We start from the raw sequence: 14,774 nt of genomic DNA on the forward strand, positions 1-14,774 counted from the left end.
CTCCATATGTGCTGCTGCTAAATGATGGGTTAGTGTCCCTTTCAATAGATAAAAGTGCTAGTACTGGGTCCGGCTCCAGACGCTGACCCACATATATATATCTTTATTGTTACTGTCGGTGACCAGCATAAGGGAAAAGGAAAGGAAAACATATAGAACATAAAACGATCAGAGGGGAGATAGAGTAGTATTGATTTATTAATCTGAAGGATTTTCAGTATTGCTTCTATCTCCCTGCTTCTTTGTAATATTTCTTTCAACTTAAAAAAAAAATTAAAAATCTGAGCTCCAAAGAATTACAATTATCATGATCAGAATCCTATAAAGTTTGTTTCTGAAGTAGTGGTTCATAGAAGTGTGGGTTAGAAATTTTGAGTGAGTAATATTGGTCTCCTTTAAAAGTGGTTATTTATTTTGCAACAGTACTGGGTCTAGACATGGTAGGCTCCAACTCCAGGTATTTTCTACAGAGGCCAATCACATTGCTGTAAAGGCTGGCTCAGAAATTGCAGACTTAACATGCTGGAAAGACTAATCAGTAGAGATGAGCATGGATGGATATTGGGGAGAGAGAGAGACAAACAGCCATGATAACAATATGAAGTTTGCCTAGATTTCTTTTGAATTCACATGGTTGGTTTGCACTTTTGTCAGCCCCAGCATTAAAAAGATACTGAAGGAAGTTAACTTGAGGACAGGTAGGAACAAGATGCATCAAGCATGTCTGAAATCGTTAAACTGAGTGTTCTGATTGCTACTTTTAGATAATGGAGAAACTAATGAGAGGGCCACTGCGGGAGCACAGAGGGGATGATGAGACTTACAGGGGCTCCTCTTGGATAGGCCACTCAGCTTAAAGCCCCCAGACCCTGATGCAGGAGTGCAAGTATGACGACATATCTCTTCTTTCTCAGCAGCCTTTATCTGCCATTTGGATATGACCCAAAGAGGATTCTTCTCCCCAGACATGGGACAAGCTGAAGTCTCAGTTGAAACTTTGGGTCAGGGCATTTATGTGGCTCTGCTCCTTCCCTGCAAGCAAATCAAAAGGCACAAAAAGAGTATATTGTAGTCCCTGGCAAGCAGAGCTTTAGGGGGACCTAGCCTTTGAAAACGCTGGAATTCTGGATAGCCTCCATTCATGTTGGTCACAGCATTTCTCCTGGAGGGGCCAGTTCTTCCCAGGAGTTCCAGTTTCAGAGTGTAGGTCATGTGCCCCTTCCCTGTACACTCTCCTTCCTCTAAAGAAGCCGCTTGACTTCACTTTTGTAGCTGGGTTTAGTAAGCTACCCAAAACCTGGATGAAGAGGTCATTCTGGTTGTCCCTTAGCCATGTCACAGTCCTCTAAGATCCGCACTTGTTGGCGAAGAGGGGGAGCCTAGGCTAGCCCCCACATGAACACTCAAGCTGTTGTGCTTTCTGTACAGAGCTATTGTGCTTGACCTTTTTTCCTGCAGAAATAATATGCCTGAGGACATTCTCCCTGCTACTAAGAAAATAATGGGAGTCACAACCATGGCTGTGTATATGTGCTTATGAGGCTGGAATTGTTTTTAAAAGGGAACCAAGAGTCACTTCCGCTCATTCTAGTCATTCTATCAGGCAGACAATAGATGCCAAGCAGTTACATTGTCAAGTGGCTGCGAGGGGAAGGTGACCTTGGGAGATCCAGAACTGCAGGAGCCTATTCCTTTATGTCCTAAAAATAAATTCCTTATTATTTTGTGTGAATCTATTGTATCTGCTCTTATTTCTCCTGAAATGAAAGAGGTTTTTAAAAATAATAATAGTAGGAACCCAAATTTGTCACTTTAGCCAACCTTTTTTAAAGCTGGCTGCAGCATCTTCACAAAGAACTAAGGAAGTATTCTGTGTTTTGACTACATGTAGAGCTCCCTCTCCCTTATTTAAGCTGTATGACGCAGTTGCCTTTACTGGTGCCATTGACTAGATTAAGAGATGAGGGCTGATGAAAAATATTTTCCTCATTTAAGACTTAACTTCATTTGTTCTCTGCTTCCCTAGCCACAGGGTGACACAGTATCTGGCTGCAAATCAGATTGCCCCAGGTGTTTCTTTCAATGCTTTGATCTGAGGTTCTGGGATAAATAAACGGGTTACATAAAGATTTGCTGCAGTTAACTTCAGATTTCTGGAGGAACAGGATTGGCTGCTTTCAGGTATGAGGGCCTGCAGGAACAGACTGCTAGTTCTGCTATTACCATTTGGCCTCCAATTTTCAAATCAGTCTAAACCATTTTAAAACTGAGTCTTGGTAATTGGTTTTTCAAGAGCACATTTGATTATTTTAACACAAAAGGTGTGTTTCATATTCATCAATCCAAACATGAGGTGATTTCTTTGTAAATCAACCAACTAGCAATTCAGAATTTTCAGGTTAGTTCTTTCTGAACCTGCATGATGAATAGTATATAGTTAAGCCGGGAAGAGGTGTCTATCTCTTGAAGCCAGTTAAGCCTTGATACATTCATTGTGTGTGCGTCTCTAGAGAGCTTATCCTTTCCATGCAGCCAGTCTGCTTTTAAGTGTCTCTTGCCAAAAGGTGCAAGTGCTCTGTAGTCCAAATGCTGGTATCCTGCTGGGAAACTGTGAAATGCTTGCAAGGACTGGTGATTAGGGAGAAGCAGTGCTACAAAGAGGTGTGACTTGCCTCAGATCAGGCAGTCAGTCTCTGTTTCGCTCTGACACACATCTGCATGCCTAACCTACCTACCGTTCACAGCTTGATGTAAAACTTTATAGCACTGTAACAAATGGCTTAAAAACACCACACACGTATCTTTCATGACAGGCCATGGAGAAAAGTCAGGTACCTTGCTTCTAATCATTTTGGTTTGCCTGAGGGTAAAAAAACCCACAACAATAAGCCCTGCTTTAATTTACTTTTATTGTTGATGTAGTCTGGGTTGGTAGTGATTTTTTTAAAAATTTTGGCAAGTCTTTATAACTATTCTTAAAGAATCTTCTCAAGAAAAATGCCAGCTTCTGTCACAGGAGTAAGTATTTTTTCCAGAAACCGATCATAAAACACACATCTTAGGCTATTTTGACCTTATTTCAATTTATAATAGCAGAGGGCCCACTGATCTGCTCCGGCTTCACTTTATAAGGGCTTGAATTTAGTCCTTCCCTTTTAATATGATAAATGAGACCTGAGGCATAACATGCATGATTCCAAATTATACCTGAGTACCAACAGTTAAAAGATAATTCTGATGAAGTTTCAAATTTCCATAGTTAACAAACTGGCACAATTCTAAGTATCATTGGAATGAGCAGCTTTTCACAACTTTTCTAGGTGGTGATTTATTTTACGTTTGGAAGTACCAACTGTATATGGCAAAAAAGGGATTAGAAGTAATTATTGTCTGCCTCTCCTGAGGGTAGGTTGTGGTGCCTGATCCAATTGTATGCTCTAAAGCATTGTCAGTAGTCTTAGGCTCATGCTGGCACGTGCATGACCCCAGAGAGGAGAGTTCATTGACTAGTTGGATTCATAAGACTTTGACTGCTCTAGGAAAGGTTTCCTCACCTGCCTGCTGTGCAATTTAAACTTGCTCATGTTTTGCACAATGCACTGCAGAAGGGCCCTTTCCACAACTGTTATACCTGCAAATCCAATGAAAGTAGATGTGTGGTTTGCCAGTGCCTGCCTCTTCTCGTCCAATTATAGCTGTTCCTTTTCTCTTCTTGACTGATACCTTACATTAAAATATGTGTGCCCTAAGCTCATGAACATGAGTTTATTACCTGTACGTCTGTGCTTCCACTGAGCAGTAGTTGCAGGGTTGTGCTTGTACTTATGGTAAGCATACCTGTATGTTTATGAACCCTGACATGTCTTTTACCAGCTTCAGAAAATGATGGGCCTAGTGTGTAAAATTCACGAAGCTAAGTATCACATACTGGAAGGACTGGACCTGAGAGGACATATATTTCCTTTCTGGAAAAGTGCAATGTTTTATTGATTAAGATTGTAGCATTGCTTTGTGTCTGGAGAGCAAGTTCAGTGCAGGGAGAAATAAATGTGAGTGCTCTGAATTCATGGTTGCTGGTTGATTGCATCTGATGGTCACTCTTGAGTGGCGGACCTCCTAGTCTGAATTGGTGAATATGAATCACCCAACAAGAGTTCCAGGTAAGAAATAACCATTTGTGCATCTGTAAACATGAGTGTTAAGTGATGGGTTTTGTCTGTCAAAGCAGATTGAATCCTGTCCTTAATTCTCTTGAATATTCCTTGTTTTGGCATGTGAATGTTAAGGGGGGATTTTAAATTGTTTTGGGGTTTAATGTAAGTAACCAACCTACTTTGAATCTGCCTTGAACTTTTAAAGTGAATTGGGTTGCTTTGTGATATTTGCTGGGATGCTAGTTGTTTTCTCTATTAATACACTTGACTTGCATTCTAGCTCCGCCATTCAGAGACAGGCATCGTGTGGTGGGTTGTGTGACAGTGTCTGTCAATAGTGAAGACAAATAGTGCCAGAGACACTTAACCCATCCAATCTCACCCAGGGTGTAGGTCGGTCTTGTTTTCAGACTTCTTCATAAGTCTTTCCTTTCTTTTTCTTTTGTTATAAATAGTGGATTGACTGAAGTTAAACTCTTAATAAAGTTTTTGATTTTACATCCATAAATGAAGCCGAAGAAACATAAAAAGCCAAAGTTGACACAGAAGGTGTCGGAAGCAGGTTTGCAGCCACTTTGTATGCCCTGGTTCATACTTGTGTCTTTGACAGTGCAAGGGCCCATGTCCTTCTGTCTTCACTCCCAAACTGTCTCTCTGTATTCACTGGTCCTGCAAAATTAATCCACAAAAAGATTTGGGCAATATTGGAACTGCTAAGAATAGAAAATTCAAAGTCTACAAATGACACTTTTGTAGGGATAACCTCTGGGGATTGAGCCGCTCAAAATGCCAAGGGCTCCTTCTATGCAGTTGTAGGCTCATTTTCATTCTGTTTTCCGAACAGCAAGTAGCATGGCAAGTCTGCTAGATTCTGGAAAGCAGTGAGTTCTTCAACTGCTTGTGCATAGTAGTGGTTCACATGCAGATGGCTAGAAATGTGAAAGGCACCCCAGGCATTAGCTTTTGATCTCTCACTTTGGAAGGTGACTTTAGTTTTCTCATCACTTGAACTGATGCTTTGTCCTCTTGAAGAGCCTTGTGGCCCTGAAGGGCTTATGTTAAGAGAAATATCTAGGGATAAGAAATGGCTTCATTTAAGCACTGTCTAAAGATAGCAAATCTCTTTGTGGCTAGCAGTGAGCTGATGAAGGACAGAATTTTAAAAGGGCTTAAAATCTTGCAGTCTTAGTCTCCCAAGGTTGGAGAAAGCTATTGCTGCTTTAGCTAGTAACCCAATCTGCCTATAACCTCTTTGATTAGGCAAGCTTCTCAGATCCTGATTCTTATTCTGAGGAGGAGAGGCTTTAAAAATTCTGCCTCCCTGCCATAAAAATGAATTTTTTATTTCAGTTAAGAGCTAGTAGTGATTGGAAGGCGATGAATATGTGCATGAGCAAGGGCCCTTGCAAACTGAGACAAACTGTCATTAGAGCACAGAGCGGGGGGGGGCTTGCTTGCTTTGAGTTCTTCTATCCCTAAGAGTTCCATTTCTAAGACAGACAACTGAAGCAGATTTTTAATCTGCACAATGCCAGTAAGGGTGCAGGAGCTTGCTGTTCTTTCTTGGACTACATATTTTATTTCATCTTGGGATATTGATGGTACTGGAGCTCAAAAGGGCTTTTAATCTCCAATGTGATCTCTCCTGCATGGATCTCGGATGAGTTAATTATAAAATGATTTGCACAGATACTGTGTATTGTAGTTTTTGTTGCCATGCCTCTAGAGACTGTCATAAAACATTCCTGGCATGTGATTGTACTCCTAAAATGGCTTTAAAATGTAACTGAAATGGAACCTTGTTAGTATGTAATCTTGTATTTCACAAAATGCAGTAAAAATATCCAACCCTCCCCCAACATCGAGTTTGTGCTTATTGAGCTGTGTCTCTTGGGTCCTAGAGAGTAAACTATCCTAGACATAAAAGGGAAATGCTTAAAATGGGAGGCCTCTGTTTGCTGTCTGGGTTAAGGTTGCCAAGTGGGAAGGTGAAGGGTTGTTTTCTGGTGACCATCTTCCTAGAGAACAAGCCCATTACTTCTTGCCTTGGACTTAGCTAACTCTAAATGGCTGGCACTCTTATCGTCCTGACTTGAGGTCAGTTGAAAGGATGTCTGTGATGATGGTGATGTTTTGAGACTGCTTCAGTGTGGAATGTCAGTCAAGGGATTGCTATTACTTTTTAACCTTTTCAAATTGTACTTCACACTGCAACTATAATTACGTATACACTACTTGGAAAATTAGCATTCACCTCAATAATAATGTAATGCAATAATAATTTTTTGCTGAGCTTTGTTCAGCTACAAAAATAAAGAGGGTCTACTTTGCTAGATTCAAATACAGCAGTAGGATGTCAGGCCTATGTTAGATTCTTAATCTCTGTGTAAGGCCATCATTTTTTTAAATTGGTATGACTAAATTTGCTTATTTTTTTAACCTTTGAAAGCCTCTAATTTATAACTTGGCACAACTGTGATTAAATAAACCAAACAATTGTTTAACTTGCCCAGATTTACTTTGGTTGCAGTTTGCATGACTGATGTAAAGGGGTAGCAATAAAAAAGTAGATCCTGGTGGTCCGTGTTTTTCAAATTCTCTGCAAAAACAACATTAACTGGAGAATTGCCGTCTGAGGAAGTTCTTATTTATTTATAACATGCAATTCCAGCTATTTAACTTTGTGCTAATATTTTGTTTAATGAAATGAAGCAAATCGTTAGCTTTCTTGGTAGGATTGTATTTCACATGAACTCCCACTGCAGGCTATTTAAACCTGCCTGGCATAACTGCCCCAATGTGGACTGATGTGAAAACACTAAACTCTCTTCCATTTTAGATAGGAACACGGGTGCTCTTTTATCCACACTGTACACCGAAGGAAACATGTGTCAGAGTAATGGGTGGTCCCAAACGCTCGGCTTAAGCGAATGAGTTCTCTGCACCTTGAATCAAAGATGAGGCAATCTGTCCCTTTGAATGATCATCTTTGTCTTGGGTAGAATCCAGAGATGGTCATTTTCTGCATGGGGTTTTATTTTGGGGGGTTGCTGCCAGAGAGGGGGAAAGGATTGTCTGCAGCCATGGAAGTTTGTAGCAGTTTTCCTGCATGCTTTACAGCACATGCAGAATGTTTAATGTATGCAAGCTGCATTTTTGCATTTCTAGGTGGATGAGTGTTTAAAACTAAATGGAAGTTAGTGCTGTTTTAACAAGAGCTAGCTTAAAAAAAGATGCCCCATAATAACCTATTTTAACTCAAAGTGGCTGCAAATCAGCAATTATATATAGTCACTGAAATGAGCAAATTTTTACATCTTTCTAAGGAAAGCACTACATTAATGCATGATACAAAAAGGACTTGGAAAATGTTTTTTAATTACTATGCAGTTCTGAGTGACTGAATCTTCCAATTTCAGCCACTGCATTTACCAAGGAACAAGCTGTAAAATGGAACTGGTATCAGTCATTGGCTCCAGAGTATTCCAGAGATTGGCTGGAGGTGGGGTGGGGGTGGCGCTAAGCTAACGATGTGCACTGTTTTTTTTTTTCAGGTAATGGATTTTCACCTGAAACTGTCATAACTGAAACTAAACAGGATTGATCTGTTTTGCTTTTAGTCCATATTTCTTGGGCTTATTAATTTAATACTAACAGTTTCACTAATATGTCAGTATATTTTATCCTGTATCTTAAGAGAAGTATATTATTGTCTGTTAAATGCATTTAAAACAACCGGCAATGATCTTAATTCTTACTCTGACTGTTTGGGTTTATACACTGAACTAATTCCATTTCAGTTCAGTGACTCATAAGAACATAAGAAGAGCCTGTTCGATCAGGCCAGTGGCCCATGTAGTCCAGCATCCTGTTCTCACAGTGGCCAACCAGATGCCCAGTATGGGAAGCCTGCAAGCAGGACCTGAGTGCAAGAGCACTCTCCCCTTCTGTGGTTTCCAGCAACTGACTCAGCAGAAGTAGTTAGTAGGAGTGTTAACCAGATTGATTGTTCCCTTCAGCAGATATTACTGTTGACTTAATACAACTGTTATTATTCTCGGATAGGTAGATGTCTCAAGCTGTTGGACCATTTTTGATTTAGTAGTGTTCTGAGACACATGCAAAGAGTTGCAATCCACAATCTCCCTAACACAGCAGTTACTTTGACTTCACATTGAGGAGTGAAGGGTTAAATGTTGTATCTAAGCTCTCTTCTTGCCTCTTTCACTTTTAAGAAGCCCTCTCACCATTATGGTTTCATGCAGATCTCTAAATCTTAGTCAGGCCAGCCATCCACCTTGGCAGTTATTTAGCCATCAATTCTAATCCTTGTGCTGAGGCCTTGACCCCAATTTGTGGCATCAGTAACGTCGGGAGACTTTTAACTCTTTTTATCTTCTTATGGGCTTGAACTAACATGTTTTCAGGGAGGCAGCTTGATCGTGCCTCTTCCATTTTCTTGCCACTATGCTCTGATTTCAAATCTCAAAATAAAAATCTTGATTATTATTATTTTTAAAAAAGCTATAAATGGTGATTGATACCAGTTCCATTTTGTTGTAGTTAAGTTATTTTTGTATTTCATTTCACATTTAATAATTAATATCTGGAATAATAAGCAGCTCTCTTATTTATTTTCTCATATTTTTATTCCAGGATTTGCCTCTGAAGCAGGGAGTGTCTGCATTAAAAATGACCTGTAGTTCTCTGCTTCATAGGTTAGAAACTTATTTTAATACTTTGTGGCTAAGCACAGTCCCACCTTTTTCAAAAATTTCAGATGCTGAATGATTGGCATGAAATGTGGCCTAAAAAGCAGGCAGACACATCTTGCATTGGGGTTTCTATCATTTTAGATAAAATGGCTTAAACTCATAGACCAGCTGAGGCAATAAAAGCGCCCTTGTTTGCTTGCAGCCTTAAAGGAATTTTTTTTTTAAGTGATTGCCACACACACAAAAATGGAAGTATTGTTTGGACACTTTTCAGAATACTTCTGTGTTGGTTAAGCCTTATATCTCTTAAAGTGTTTAAATTCCAAAACAAGCCAAATTCTAAAACATTCATTTGGGGTAAAAATCAGTTCACCAATCACGTTACAGCAAAGGGACTGCTATAGCCAACACAATTGGAATCATGTACCCTGTATTTACTTCTGAATTGTACACCGCAGATGCTTCTTCAGCTCCCTCCTCTTCCTCCATGGGCGGTGCTTGCAGCTCCTTTACCACCTCTTCCAGTCCCACCATTTACTCTACCTCAGTCACTGACAGCAAAGCTATGCAAGTGGAGAGCTGCTCCTCAGCCATGGGGGTAAGTAACCGAGGGGTAAGTGACAAGCAGTTAACCAATAACACAGCCCAGCAGCAGCAACAGTCCACGCCGAAGAGGCACACAGTCCTGTACATTTCGCCGCCACCGGAGGATTTGCTGGACAACAGCCAGATGTCCTGCCAGGATGAGGGGTGTGGATTGGAGTCCGAGCACAGCTGCAGTATGTGGATGGAGGAATCCCCCTCCAACTTCAGTAACATGAGCACCAGTTCCTACAATGATAACACTGAGGTGCCACGTAAATCACGAAAACGAAATCCAAAGCAGAGGCCGGGGATCAAACGGCGAGATTGTGAAGAATCAACCATGGATATCTTTGATGCTGACAGTGCCAAAGCGCCTCATTATGTCCTTTCTCAGCTCAGCACGGACAGCAAAAGCAACTCGAAAGCAGGAAATGGGTTGGTATCTGCCTTTAAGTTCTATCAACATATGTTTAAAAAACAATCTAAAAACATTACCTTGACTTTCCCCTAGCATTCAGCTCAGGTTCACACCGAGAAACACAGGAGAGCTGATAATCTGAAACTAAGTTCAGTGATTTCTTATGCTAAAGTGCAAGAAATGCATTTTGTGGCATTAGAATATGTTCTAATCTGATTTAGCAACTATTGAGCTAACCTGTCCTGGAACTGTTGTCTGGCTCTTCCCTGTGGACCCTGATTAGTGAATAGGAAGCTTTTCAGTAAAATCATGTTTAAAAACATAATCCCTGCAGCTGAGATTGGCTCCTCCATGTCTTCCTCAACTATACCATACAAAGCTATTTATAAGGATCTAAATCTGCACTTCACCTACTTCTGGTTCACTCTGTCCATCAGTTAAAGACAGCTGATTTTGATCTTGTTATATTAACACTTACTAAAATGTTAAGATATGCTGAACCAAATTTGTGTTCCATGTCACTTCAGTTCTCTGTATTTGATTTTTCAGAAATAAATCTCTAATCCTGTTTTGCTGTGTGCTTCTCGATTGTGTGCATGTGTGTGCGTGTGTGTGTTGTCTGTAGTCATGCCTAGGTGGTGGTTTCTCATCTCTTCCACTTCACACTCCACTTAATTACATTTCAATTTAGAAACAGTGGCTTGGATCCAAAGAACCTGCTGCATGAGCAGAAGATACTGCCACTCATAAGGCTGTGTGTGTCATTGTTTTCCCCATCTGCAACCTCCATGCCCCTTAAAAACAAGCTACAGAAGGATAGGGTGCCCTCAGAGTGGCTCTTTGGGGGAGGTGAGTCTGCAGTTGCCTGAAGGATCAGTATTGCACACACGCAGATGCTTGCTGCTCATACAGGGGAATCTTCGGACCCCAGAGATTGCCCACTGGTTTACAGCACTTTTAATCTTTGTACCTCTTAATCAAACAGTGGGCTTACTTTATGTATGTGTTTGTGGTATATTCTCATATTTATCTTTGAGTTAGTGAATATTAAACAGATGGGAAAGAGCCTTCGATTTGTGTTGCCTGGGTTGTTCCATACTTAAAATATTACCTTGTAAAGGTAGATAAGAAAGTGTATTTTATGCTGCCATTCTGGCATTTTTATAATTTGGTAGCCTTTGCAACATAAACCACAAAATTTTTTGCCAATTCTCCTCAGACAAAGCTGATAAAAATGGAGGACAAAGTTAAAAGAAAAAATGTTTGGTGCTTGTCTTGCGTATTCCAAAATTGGCAACCATTGCCAGACTTACTCAAAATAAAATAGAGGTAAGCAAGGTATAGGGAACTTTTGATTCTCCAGATGTTGCTGAACCACAACTCCCATCAGCCTCTGCAACCATGGCCAATGGCCAGGGATGATGGAAATTGTAGTTCAGCCATATCTGGAGGGCCACAGGTTTCCTACACCTGGGTTACAAGCTATGAACTGGTAAGCTCTTCAGGGAAGTAAGTTCAGTTCTGGAGTTTAACAGTGCAGTCCTATGCATGTCTGCTTGGAACTAAGCCCTGTTGAGTTTGTTTTTGGCTTACTGATCATGGTTGGAGTGAACCAAACCATGATTCCTGGTTTGGAAGCAATGCAAAGCAAGGAATTGGGTTTGTTTCCTCCACTCATGATTAGGGAGAAGCTAAATAGGCCTCTTAGGTGTGATCATGGTTAACCATGGTTACTGTGATGTGCAAGCAGGGCTAGGTGATATGCTGAAGAACTGACAATCCAATGAGTTTCTTGGCTAAGCAGAGGTTTGAACCTAAAAACGTTTTCTGTTAACAGGGCAGTGGTGCACAAAAGGGTACTGCAGCTAGCCAATAGAGTTGCCATCATCATCATCGTTATTTTAAAAACAATCTGGAGTTGTCATGAATAGCTCACTGAAAATGCAGCCATCACAAAAGGCAAAGTACTATGATGAAAACATCTGTTTTTGACTACTAGAGGCATGACTCTTGTCTAACCTACTAGGGCTCATATTAGCTAGTAGCACCTAAAAAAAGTGCATTTACATTTTAGATCCCTGGAAACTGATGAGAGGCAGAAAGAGGAGGAGTATTTAGCATAGCAATTGTTTGTATGACAAGCCGTTCAGCATATAGAGTTTTGGAGAATTCATAGAAGGCTCTTAAAATGTCACTACCAGTTTCTCAAGGGAGAAAGGTACAATTTCTGTTTGAGCAGTTGAGCCATGCACAATCCTCATGCAGGAGGAAATTTAAAGTAATCAAGCAAAGGGGAATGAGGAGCTGCCTTTATGTGTTTGGATGACTTCTCATGAGATTTGAAAGGTTCTTAAGACGCATCCTCAAATGCAAAAAACGATTAAACCTATTTTTTAAAAAATAGGTTTCTGTACAGGTGCTACATTAGCTAGTCTACAGCTAAACACAGAGTATATCTTAACGTCAAGTTATACTGAGATAGATTTTCCATGTTTGGATTTTATTCCATTTGCAAATGTGCAGAGCAAGACTGGTTGCATTAGGAGTGTTCCATGCTGTGCTTGAAGCCTGGAAGGCAGTCCTAAAACATGACTGACTTCATGAACAAACATACAGTCCACATTGGATGAGTCAGAAAGCTTATCGGCATTAAAGAGGGGATTACATTTTTACAGGGCCTCTAGGTAGCGGGAGCGTAGTGGATGCAGGTTTTATAGTATAGCAGATGAGGAGAAGTGTGCTTCTTGGGTCAAAGCAGACATACAACTTACTGGTGGCCTACAAAGACCTGACCTGTACCCTTGTAAGCAAATATTTCAAGCAGTATTTTCTATAAAGCTCTACTAGCAAAGCCATATCTAAAATATCCCCAGTGCTCACAATAGCCACAAAATTGTTCTGCTTTTGATGGCTGTTCTTGAATGATTCTCCAGGCCCTCTTGCTGGGGATCTTGAGGATGCTGGGGGTCCTCGTTTAGACCCATTCTACCTTGCACAGTGCTTTATTATGAGAGATGGCCTAGGCTTTCCCATTCCCCTGTGTGCAAGAAAGAAGACAAGTACCCTTTTGTTCACAGAGGACAACCTTGTAATGTACATGGGCAGTCAGGCCTGCAGACTACTCAGTCGATCCCCATTCTCCATGAGAGCCAGTGGGGAACCGTACAAGCTGAAGCCCACTCCAGGGATAGGGGATGCTGAAACAGCATGACGTTGGAGCCCTCGTGGCTTTGACTTCACCTTCTGTGCTTAGGTGAATGGCATACTTGGACATTATGTCTGTTTGAGATATTTTTGTTGTCTTTAAAGTCCTGATGAAATATGGGTTCATGTTTTATCAAAATTGTATCAGATTTCCAGGTGCTCATATCCTCCTCTGTTTTTTGGCCATCCCAAGATATCCAATGTCCTTTGGAGGGCTTCTTCAGCTAGATTTTGATGATGGCACTGACCATCCAGTGCACTTTCCAGACAGCGTTGCTGGTTAGAGACTGAGCCCTGTTGCATGTATTCTGTTAAAGCAGGCAAAGCAGTAAAAGAAATAAATTAGCCTGGTCCATATAATGTCTGTAAACATGAACATGCAAGGTCAGAAGCGGAGCAAGTGTGAAACTGCCTTTCCTTTTGCCACTGAAAAATATCGCTTCACCTTGGATGCTACACAGAATGTACATTAGCAACAGCTATATAATGATCTGACTAATTTACATCTGAAAAGGGCAGAGGCCCCTTTCTCTGTGTTGCTAAATGGAAAAATGCTTAATTGGGTCAGTACGTGAGATACTTCTGCTGCTCCATCTGCACCAATGTAATAAAAACCTGTAATGTTTGGTAATGATATAATTTCAGCCTGGTGAGATGAATATGCAGTTTTTTTAATCCTTTTAATAATTATATTTGTGTTAAAGAAAAAATGTCAGCACAATCAAGTGTATTTTAAGTGCCATGGAGAGAGTTATATATACTTAACCTTCTTCCCTTAAATTTTATGGGAAGTTCCAAGTGCTGCTGGATTGGGCCACCAATATATAAGAAAAAAGACAATGGTCAATGAAGCACAAATTCTCAGTTCAGACACAAATAAGTAGCATCTGGTAGCCATTTTGTTTGGGTTATGGCCCAGATAATACATTGATCACAATCAATATAGTCCTTAAAGGGATATTGTAATTGTCCAAAATCAATTTATTGGCCTAAGTATATACATTTCACAGCTCTTCAAGGACACAAAGTTTAACATCTCAGCCATGAAGTGTGAGTTCCGTTCAGCTGTATCTGTTTGTTTTCATAGTGTCTAGTGACATTTCCACAAATGTGTGATTACCACTGTTAAAAGTGGTCACATGATGAACAGTGCATGATGCATGATGAACAGTTCCAGGATGGCTGTCATGCCAGCTGAGTGGATTTATGCAGGTATTATTGCCTATATAGCAATATTTTTTCTTACGTGTAGTAGGGAAGAAAGTTTGAAAGGGTTTAAGGTTTCAGGCTATGTGGCTTAGCTAATAGAATTTCCGTTGTGCGGAAGATGCAAGGAACCCCTCTCCCCCCTACATTTCTTCACTCTCTTGCTGTATGATTTTAAATAGGTAGATGTCAAAACGGCCCAGGCCTGTGTTTCTGTCATCCCCCTCCCCCCCATTTTGCTTGTTTTTTAAGGAAAGCCTCTGGTAACAGGGCTCACTGGTCTGCTTTGATTCTTTAGAACATCAGAAGCCCCAAAAGCAGCTGGAGGGAAGAAGAGCCCTATGCTATGTGGACAGTATCCTAGTAAAAGCGAAGGCAAGGAGCTGAAGATAGTGGTGCAGCCAGAGACCCAGCACAGAGCTCGCTACCTAACGGAGGGCAGTCGGGGCTCGGTGAAGGACAGAACACAGCAAGGATTCCCCACCGTAAAGG

At 40.7% G+C, this 14,774-nt stretch overlaps 1 protein-coding gene across 12 annotated transcripts in view; it reads left to right on the top strand.

The window, feature by feature from the left end:
- The window catches only part of NFAT5 (nuclear factor of activated T cells 5), an 85,254-nt gene that overhangs the window by 37,244 nt on the left and 33,236 nt on the right, over positions 1 to 14,774 (top strand). For 6 of the 12 annotated variants that reach the window (XM_061594342.1, XM_061594341.1, XM_061594347.1 and 3 more), the window contains 2 exons: positions 9,328 to 9,889; positions 14,581 to 14,773. In XM_061594342.1, the coding sequence (XP_061450326.1) occupies positions 9,328 to 9,889; positions 14,581 to 14,773 (755 nt within the window). Of the gene's footprint in view, positions 1 to 914; positions 2,182 to 8,810; positions 8,873 to 9,327; positions 9,890 to 14,580; position 14,774 lie in introns of all 12 variants that reach the window. The other 6 variants (XM_061594348.1, XM_061594349.1, XM_061594352.1 and 3 more) reach the window with 6 other exon arrangements.

The sequence above is a fragment of the Rhineura floridana genome, chromosome 13, assembly GCF_030035675.1.
Source record: "Rhineura floridana isolate rRhiFlo1 chromosome 13, rRhiFlo1.hap2, whole genome shotgun sequence".
Taxonomy (NCBI): domain Eukaryota; kingdom Metazoa; phylum Chordata; class Lepidosauria; order Squamata; family Rhineuridae; genus Rhineura; species Rhineura floridana.